We start from the raw sequence: 10019 nt of genomic DNA, 5'->3' as shown, positions 1-10019 counted from the left end.
GGCAAGGGCCGGCCTGCCAGGGTTGCAGGGAAAAGCGAAGGCGGGCGGTGCCGAGGGCAGAAGCACAGTGCCAGGACTAGGGCAGCCTCCGTGGGGGACGCGCATGTCCTGCCCGAGTGCCACCCGTGCGGGGCTGAGCGGCTGACGCCAGGAGCGTTACCTCTCGGCGGCGGCCAAGCTGCCGGCTGCTCACGGCGGCGGCCAGCCCGGTGTCCACCTCCCCCAGCCCCTGCTCCCACCCCCGAGCACGGCCCAGCCGCCCCGGCCCGCTCCTCCTCAGCCAGGCCGCCGCGGCTCGGCATCGCAAGGTGCCTCGGGGGGCAGCCGGGGGCGCCTGGACCAGCCCGCCCCGAGCCTTCGGCTCCTCCAGCGGCGGGAGGCCCCTGCGCCCCGCCGCGGCCCAGTGCCCCCGCCCACGAGGCGGGAAGGCGAGCCCCGGCCCGCCCGTCCCCGGTTGCCGTGCCGGGAGGGCGGTGCCGGCCGGCCGGGCTGCGGCGGCGGGGCGGGCTGGCGGGAGGCGGCCCCGTGAGGTCACATAGGACGTATCGCTCCCGGAAGCAGCCAGGAGTGGAGGCAATGGCGGCTGAGGCGGTGGCGGCCTACGGCCGTTGCAGTCAGTAGCTTGGCGGAGCCGCCGCGCCCCGTTACCCCGCCTCACCTCACCGACCCCCCTGGCCCCTCCGCCTTCTCGGCAGCCAGCCGGACAGCGCCTGCCTGGGCCATGTCGCTCTTCCAGTCCGCCCTGGACTTCCTAGCGGGCCCCGGCTCCCTGGGGGCCGCCAGCCGCGACCAGAACGATTTCGTGGGGCAGACGGTGGAGATGGGCGACATGAAGCTGCGCATCAAGCGGGTCATCGCAGAAGGTAAGACCCGGCGGCGGCGGCGCGCCCGGGGGCGGTGCAGGGCCGGGCCGCGCTTCCCCTCGGGCCCCGGGCCTCCCGCCGCCCCTCGCCCGGCCGGGCGGCCTGCCCTCTGGGCCGGGGGAGGCCTTGTGGGGGCGAGCGGCCGGCGCCGCGGGCCGGGCCGGGGCCGGCGGGTTCGTGCTGCGAGGGCGGGCGGCCCCGCCGCGGGGCTTGCGGCCTCCGAGTGCGGCTTCGGTGAGGGCCGCGCAGCGGGTTAGCGGGGGTGCGCGGCGAGGGCCGGGTGCGGGAGCGCGGCGCTGCCGCTGTTAGCGGGCTTCGGAGCACCCGCTGCGGGCCGGCGTGTTGTGCGGCCGCAGCTTCGCCTGCGTTACGGGTTGGAATGCTTTCACCGCGTAATACAACTCTCCAAGGAGTTCATGATCCACGGGAGGTCCTCATGGAAGTGCTGGGTTGCGTGCATATTACAAAAAATAAACAAAGATGTATAATACTATGCCGAGGTGCACGTTTGCCTGTGCCGTTCTGGGGTGTTTGAAAGCGGAAAGGCAGGAAAATACATTAACTTTAAACACAAATGTCAGGAAGCTGATCTCGGCCTGCATATAGGCTTTGCTGAAGCACAGGAATTGAATGTCTGGACAGTTTTTAGTTTCATTGGATTTTTAGGTAGGCACCTTGGCACACTACTTGCTGCTCTGTTTTAAAATAAGTATTATGTTTGGGGTGTGCACACTACTTGGAAATTAGCGCAGATTTGGATCTTGTGCTTGTGGTCACAGGAATTGCTTTAATTTTTCCTGTAGAAGAGACATTGGAAGCTTGTCTCAAAAGACTAAAAGGTGAATTTGTACATATTAATACAGTTATAGTTGATTAACTTTATACAGATGGTTAGTATTATTTAGGTTAAATATCCCAAAGCTCTCTTCAGAGCCCCTTTCCATTATTTAAGTTGTTTTTTATAGTTGCTTTTTATTGTCTTGTATTTAAGTAGTTTTATAAATAGATGTATTGATTATCTTTTTCCCTGAGTAGTTTTTCATTGAAATCTTAGTGACCAGTGTGGAAGAAAAATTTGATTCTTCAAGACTAGCTACTTTAGCTAAACTCCCCAAAAATTTGCTCATGTAAAACAACAGGACATGGTCTTCACTGATGTTTTATTTTCTTAAGGACAAATAAGTTGTTACTTTTAATGTTTAAACACGCCTGGCATATGATCTCAGACAAAACCTGGCAGTTTTGTAGGTAATGAGTTGCATTTAAAACAGTACTGAATGTCAGGTCCTATGCTGCCTTCAGCCTTTACTTAGATGCTCTTCGTGAAAGAGAATTGCAAGTGAAATGTTGGCGTTCAATGTGGCGTGAATGCTGAATGAACTGGCTGGTGCTGCTGTTATTGTGACGTTCCTACCAGGAGTGACCACAGCAGTTTCCAAAGAACAACAAAGGAAAGGAAGGGCAGGAAGCTATATCTGAGATATATCTGCTGTTCAGTTCTTGATTCTGAAACAAGTATTTCATATGTTACTTTGGCAGCAGCCTGCTGTCTCCCACAATCTGACACAGGCTTTCTAAAATGTCAGAGGAAGGATGCCAGGTTAGATGATTTAAAGCAAATGGAGACATGCTTTAAGTCTGGTGTTCTTGAGAATTGATCTGTAACCACTGCTTTGTGTTCCATGTTTCATTTCATGTTGTTTTTCTCTGTATTTCCCTGACTGAAATTGGGCCTAACTGCTTACTTTACCTAGAAAGTAAGACTTTCCAGCCAGCATAGCTGGGCTAGAACAGCCCTTAAGGTAAATTCAGTATAAATATAAAATGCAAAAGTCCCAGCCTCTTGCTGTCTTCAGACTTGTATTTGTCTTAGTGTATAATTTATTTTGTGGCTGAACTTGAATTCATCTTTGAGCTCTGAACCTGTGTTTGACACCTCCTGATACATGCTTGCATAACTGTGGTTTATAAGCATTCTCTTCCATACTTAAAAATTCAGAATCTGTTTTACTTTTTAATGGAGTCCTTTCATGCTAAATTCACTACTAGAACGTAAAGTGCTGCTTTCTGAATTTAGATTTCAAATCAGTGATGAACTGTGTGTGATCAGCCAGTGCAGAGGGGTAGCCTTTTCCATAAGATCGTACAGTCTGCTGCTTTTTCAGTTGGTGTGAACAGTCTGTGGATTAGCATTACCGAGTATTACATAGCAGTGTAAGTTCAGTTGTTCTCGCACTCTACAGCTCTTTCCAGCTCTGGAGTGTGCTGCCCATCTGTGTCGGTGCAGTACACGTTTGGCCAAGCTGTAAGCTGAGAAACTGGCAGCACCACCTTTGGATTCGTGGTGGGCTGCTGCAGGAAGTTGAGAGCAACCTGGGGGGGACAGGCTGGTGATGATCTCTAGTGCTGATACTACCTCCAAATGCATGAGCAGACTGACGTGTGTCACAGGACAGACTGAGTGTTCCTAGAATAGTGTCTCTTGTATTTTCTACTTGGGTATTTTGGTAGCTTACTGCAGTTAAGAAAGTTTTAGAGAAGGTGGCTTGGGGCCTTTACATTTAATCCCTACTTGCCCTTTGTGTGATGCTGGTTCAGCTGTGGTTCTTTTGGGTCCTCCAGTTAAGTGCACAGACTGCCACACAATTTTACTTAAGTAGAATAGTCATTGATTGCATATAGAAGTAGACAATATTAGTAAAAGTAACTATCTTACACTCTTGTGACAGAGGGCACTCTCTTGTATGGCCATAAGTCATTGCAGTCTGAGTATACCGTACCTGTTTATATCACAACATGGATGTCTGCTGTCACCAGGGTGACTGCATGTGCATAGTCCAGATATATGTGGTAATTCTCCAAATGCTTGCTAACACATTTGGGTTTTGTAGGGTTAGGTGAGAGAGGCTTAAACTCTCTTGAAAAGCCTCAGTCAGATCGCTTACTGTTCACATGAACAGTATGTGCATTTTTATGCTGACTCTCTGCTTCGTCATTTAACATCCTGGAGTATCCATCGCTTTCGTTCAGGAATGTCAGGATTCCTGTATCAATCTGTACTAGGTAGCTGAGGGACTAAAGTAGTTCTTAATGATTCAGGAATCCTTGCAGCCTGCACATTTGACTTTAGATGAGAATGGGGAGAGCAAGTGACCACAGCAGGCTAAACAGTAGTTTTCAGAAATTTCTTGTTTCTTGCTCCTGTAAACTGGCATATTTGCATAGACAACCAAGCTTGCAAATGTGTTTTTCAAATCCTACATGCTGCTGGCTTTCATTTTTGCCTGCGTTGGACAAAGTGTCTCTTCTGATAAGACCTTATGCTTGTTTACCTGATAATGGTGACACTTAAAAGATGGTGGACAAGTATGGGAAACTTCTTGGTTTCCACCTATACTGTAGAAGGAATAGAACCAGGTCACTGGGCTCTCAGATTATTTGTTGAGAGACTGCTGATGCATTTCTTCACTGTGAAGAAAGCATCATTCCTTAGTCAGAAAGGTAGCAGCTACAGACTTCAATTTTTTTGGAGTTTACAAAGCTGTCATTGAATGGAAGTCATGTAGATGACTTGTTACAAGCTGCATTCTGACAAAGTGAAACTTGCATCTGTCATTAAAGTATCAAAAAGTTGCTGCTTTAGACTTAAAGGTTCCTTCAGTAAATTGAGTGTGAATAGGCAGTATTACAGTTTACCAAATTTACAGATACGATTTCATGGTCTCTGCAACTTCTGGATTCATAGGATGGTGGTAACATAATTAAATGTGGATTATTTTTTTAATGGAAGTAATTCATAAAACTCTGGGCAGCAGAATTACAATGGACACTTAATGGTCAAGTTTCAGCAAACATTGTTTTAGTTTGATTTGCTGACAGATGCTTGGAGTTACTATGAAAGGAGGAGAGCTCGTATTAAATCAAAGAGAAATTGCAACAGCGTGTCATGTAAAGGATGAACTGACAGTTACTCTGCAAATAATGTGTGAGGCAGAGTTTTTGGAAGTAGGAGAAAAATATGATAATCTCTGAAGAGCTGAAGCACGCTGACCTAGCAGCTTTCCAGTTTGCATTCCCTTTACTGTAGATGTAGAGAAGTTTTTCAACGTTAAGCGGAACAGTGCCGTTTTTTAAAACTGGTGTTTCTGAGGTATAGCAGTTCCTGCTTGCAGGTGAGCGCTGAAAGTTTTAGGGTGTCATACCTCTTTACTTCTCAAGTCATGGGAAAAAATCCAGATTTTAGAGCCATACTTCATTTTTGAGGCCTGTTTAATCTTGTTATTAGTGTTACTGTTTTACCTGAGCTCCTGAAATGCAGAAAAGACTACATTTAGGAAGGAGACATTGCGTTATTTGATTGTGTGCAGAATCAGGACAGTTGGGAAAAACTCCCCAAATGGAGTGCAAAGTTGGACAGAAAACTTAGTGTATTTATATGCTCAAATTTACATAGACTGTTAGTATAGCATATATGTCAAATTGACTCCTCCTAGCTACTATGTTTCCATATTGCTATCATTGCAAAGCTATACTATGCATGCACGCGGATCTTGGTTGGTCATTGGTGGTCACTTGAGTCAGTGCCCCCTATTCATTTCAAAGTTAACTCCAAAATACCCTTATGGCTGTTACTTTCACCGTATGCTTTGTAGGCATTCTGTAAGTATCCTGTGCTTCCTTAACTGCTCAGGTGTTTATTTTTCTAATAAAGAAAAGCTGCTTTCTAAGATAAGTTCCTGTTAAAAAATTCCATGCTTGACCTCATGAGTGTTCAGCACAATAGCTAAAGTTACAGTAACTGGAGCATATTTACATTTAATTTGAACTCTGCTGATATCATTAGGACTTTGAAATTGACACAATTATGTGACTGGACTTCAAAAAACATGCTTATGAATCAATGCTTGGCAACAATCACAGAGCATCCTTTCTGCTTTGATTAAGGATGTTGCCTGTACTCTGGTGGAAAAACAGCTAACATGGAGCCCAGGCTAAAATTACAGATTTTTAATGAAGTTATGATTGAAACACAAGCTACTTAGTATTGATAAGGGAACAAATTTGGTCAGTATTTGGGAAGGGAGTGGACAAGTCATACCAAGTTGTTATAAACAGGAAGCTATTCACACCACCCTTTTCTCATAACTAGTTAAGTGTGCAATGAAACAATACATTACAGTGGTAAGCAGTTTTAATGTTGTGGTTGATGTCCCTATTTTGATGCTTCACTAGCTGATAAGTAGGAAAACTGTCATTTCACTGAAATGGTTTCTATGAAAAAATCACTGAAGACAGAGAAAACAGGGACAGGATAAAAAAAGGAGCAGTTTTGAATCCAATTTGATTTATAGTACAGTGAACTTATTCAATATTATGTTGATGCCAAGGTTTAACTTGAGGGAGAAGGCAAACCTCTGGGTTGGAAAAGAAAGGGTCTTCTAATCTTTACAAGAGGATGCTAAAATACTGACAGGAGTAATGCCTGTGGGCTGCAGTGGTGTAAGGATGAGTGTAGATTGTTTCCTATTAAAGCAAATGAGGTAGGGCTAATTTCCTAATGCAGAGGAAGTCATCAGATGGTCTCAGTGTGGGCCAGAAAGGTGAGGCTGGTAAGCTTTGTGGTCTAGCGTGTTTCTCTGGATCTGCTACGAGCCAAGACTGATTCCAGGACGGACTGTTGTACTTTGGCTACTCCATTTTCATGAGCTGGTGTGGTACGCTGTAGTGAACCTCTTATGTTTAAGCTTGTGCTGCAGAAAAGAAAGAAAACTAGTTTTCTTCTGTGATAATTTTTGAGGCAGAAAATAATAATCTGAGACCATTTTTAGAGCTTGAGCTGTGTTCTGAGAAAGGGACTATGAAATGCTTAGTCAGTGGAAAAACTGGTGTCATGGTTTAACCCCAGCCGGCAGCCAAGCTCCACGCAGCCGCTCACGCACCCCCACACACACCCAGAGAAATAGGGAGGAGAATCAGGAAGGAATGTTAAACTTGAGAGTTGAAATAAGAACAATGTAATAGGTAAAGCAAAAGCCGTGCACTTAAGCGAAGCAAAACAAGGAATTCATTCACCACTTCCCATGGGCAGGCAGGCGTTCAGCCATCCCCAGGAAAGCTGGGCTCCAGCACGTGTAACCATTACTTGGGCAGTCAAATACCATAATGCCAAATGTCCCCCCTTCCTTTTTCCCCCGGTTTATATACTGAGCATGATGTCCTGTTATATGGAGTATCCCTTTGGCTAGTTCAGGTCACCTGTCCTGGCTGTGTCCCCTCCCGATTTCCTGTGCCCCTCCAGCCCTCTCACTTAGTGTCTCAGGGCAAGAGCTGGGATGGCTGTGTACATATATGCACACTGGTAACCTGTATGGGGAGATGCTAAGATGATTGTGCTGATGTAAAAAACTTCAGAAAACTGACTTAAAATGGTCTCAGGTGTTTATGTGAGTGGAAATAATGAGCAAAACCACCCCAAATAAAAATATATTCTTTCTGCACTCCTAGGAAAGAAACCAAAGTCCTCCTCCTCTTAACTTTCATGTTGTCATTTGCCTCAGTTGGGTCTGCTATACAGGTGTTTGTTCATACAGGTATGTTGGTGTAGGAGTGTGACTGTTAACTGCCATGGCTGTGTTGACTGTGAAATCCTTGGTGTGGTTATAGTTAAACAGGTGAAACTTTCTTAAAATTTTTGCGAATTATATTGCAGACTACATTGGTCAGAAGGCCTGGAGTAAGCTGTTAGGGCAAAGAAGTTTTGTCAGTGAAGTTGTCCCTATTCAGGTTATATTAAAACTGTTTTAATAGACTAGCTCCACAAGGAAGCCAGCTTCAAACCCTAAACAAAACAATAAGGAAGCAGTAGGACTAATTCTGCCTTTTGTGGAAAAAAAAAAAATAATCACCAATAACAGATACTTTTAATTTACTTTTTTTAAAAGCCTCTTTGCAACTTACTATACCTCTTCTGGTACCCCAGAAAATCCATAATTTAAAATTGCTATCAGCTGTAGAGTTTCAGTAGTTGTGAACTAACCACGACCTGGAATGAGCAGTGTTGCAGGGAACGAATGGTGTTCAGGTGAAACAATGAAGTGACTGAATGAGAAACTTAAAACTGATGTTTTGACAGGGGCATAGCTATAAAGGGTGAGGTTAGAGGCCATAGCAGTGAACTTACCTATAAAACCAGTGCAATGAATTAGGAATTTAATCAGGCATGATACCACTGGCTTTTGTTTGGAGTTCTGAAAAGTTTAATGAACTTAACTATCTGTTTAGCATTTCAGTACTTGATTTTAAGGTACCGTCACTGAACTGAAAGTGCGTCTTTTAAACTACTTGTGTACTCTGAAGCTATCACTATTTTAATGAAGTTGCTCCCTTCAGCTTATTATTCTAATACCTCTAATAAATTGTTAGATCTTACTGCATGAGGAGCTCTAGTAAGCTGTGACACCATTGAAATGACATTAAAGAAGACTCTCTTCATTACTTTTCCTTTTGTTGACCCCTTCTATGAAAATGTAGTAAGTAAATGAAGTATTTTGCTAATACACAAGTTGGGTCTTGCCAGCTTTGTATTTAACTGCAGCAAAATCCTAGTATGGACAGTTTCTATGCAGATTCCGCTGGATTTTCAGATAATGGTAATTATGCTTCGCTTAAATACCTGTGCTTTAACTGAAGCAGAGCTTGTATTAACTTCTGTTTATAACAGGAAGTAATTTTTAAATGGCTTGCATTGCCCAAAATGTTCACTTGTGCTGCTAGGCCAAAATGAACATTAATGACTTTAAATGAATAGTGAAACCTACATCCAGTGGATGTTTTGAAGTAGTTATGACGCTGAATATAAGATTTCTTTAGATTCCTAGCTAGCTATTAAGAGGATTGAAATTAATTGTTTTTGATTGAAGTGAGGTTTATTGAAATTGAACAGAAATTACTTAAACTTCAGGAGCCCTTCTGAAGTGGTTTTAATATTGTGATTCTAAGTGTTAAAAACACAGCCTTTTCCATCAAGAAATGAACTTGTGTAGTTTTCATAAAAGTGGCTGAGATTTAAGCATGAATTTCAAGATTTGTGAACAGAAAGAAAATTTTGGGGCAACTGAATGTGTGTAGAGTTTTGGGAGGACTGTATGATGATCAGGACTTCTGTGAAAGTTTAAGAAATACCTCTTTTTGAAGACTCGCTGTAATATTTTTCTAGTTGTATACACTGATTCCTCCTTTTACTCCTTTGTACTCAGTGTCAACAGGTTTAAGCTTAGTGATAATGTGAAACTTGGTCTATATTGTAAACATTTCTTACATTGTAGGAAGAGCTTGTAGGAAAGCTTATCAGACCAGTTGAAGTAGTTGGAAAGGTAGCAGTGCTTCTAGGGCCTTTCTTCAGAGTTTGGATCAGCTTGGGTGTTAATCAGGTACATGCTTGAAAGTGATGCATTGAATTGATTTGATGACTTAATTCTGATGCATAGGTGCTTTCACATGTGTGATTTCCAGGAGGGCCCTTAATGCATTTGAATGAAGCATAGATAGTTTTTTTTTTTTTTACAACATGCATGTAGGTCTGTGGACATTTGTAGAGGTACTAGCAAGGTGTATGCTTGCAATTAAGAGTAGTCTTGCCCCATTCCAGCCCTCCTGGAACCCTTGGCAGTGTACACAGTTGATCAGAGTGATTTAATGTTCTAGAAGTTTGTGCTGGCCTGAAGTCCCTAATTTTGCAAATGGAAGCATATATTTTCAAGGCGGGTTTGAAGCGTTATTAGAATAAAATCAAATATTGATCAGGATGAATGTAATGACTTCTTCTGTAGGGCCAGCAGTACTTCCATTGTGTAGGTAGTCTGCAGCATCTGTGTAGGTCAAAGATGTGTAGGCAGTAGCTCTGTAATGTAGTGACTGGTACACACTGGTGTGGGGGCTTGCAATTCACTAGGATAGCGGCCTCTGAAACCTGGGACATGCCCCCAGATGTGAATAGGGAACTGGCTGGGAAGAGCAGTCAAAACCCATGGTTTCCCAGCATCCAGCTTCAGTGGAAGGATGACTCACAAATTACCTTGCTTCTTTCACCAGCTCTATGCAATCTGTAAGCAATAGTCATAACTGATCAGCACTGTCCAGAACCATATTCTTCTTGCG

General features: G+C 44.2%; 1 protein-coding gene across 2 annotated transcripts in view; it reads left to right on the top strand.

Moving 5' to 3' along the window:
* The first annotated feature begins 546 nt into the window (after window positions 1–546).
* The window catches only part of GAK (cyclin G associated kinase), a 77201-nt gene continuing 67728 nt past the window's right edge, over window positions 547–10019 (top strand). Inside the window, exon 1 of one of the 2 annotated variants that reach the window (XM_040579368.1) lies at window positions 547–863. In XM_040579368.1, the coding sequence (XP_040435302.1) occupies window positions 722–863 (142 nt within the window). In that variant the 5' untranslated portion in view covers window positions 547–721. The remainder of the gene's footprint in view (window positions 864–10019) is intronic. The other variant, XM_040579367.1, reaches the window with a different exon arrangement.

This window comes from Falco naumanni, chromosome Z (genome assembly GCF_017639655.2).
Source record: "Falco naumanni isolate bFalNau1 chromosome Z, bFalNau1.pat, whole genome shotgun sequence".
In the NCBI taxonomy this organism is placed as follows: Eukaryota; Metazoa; Chordata; class Aves; order Falconiformes; family Falconidae; genus Falco; species Falco naumanni.
The sequence above is the reverse complement of the archived record's forward strand: the minus strand, read 5'-3'. Positions and strand labels throughout refer to the sequence as shown.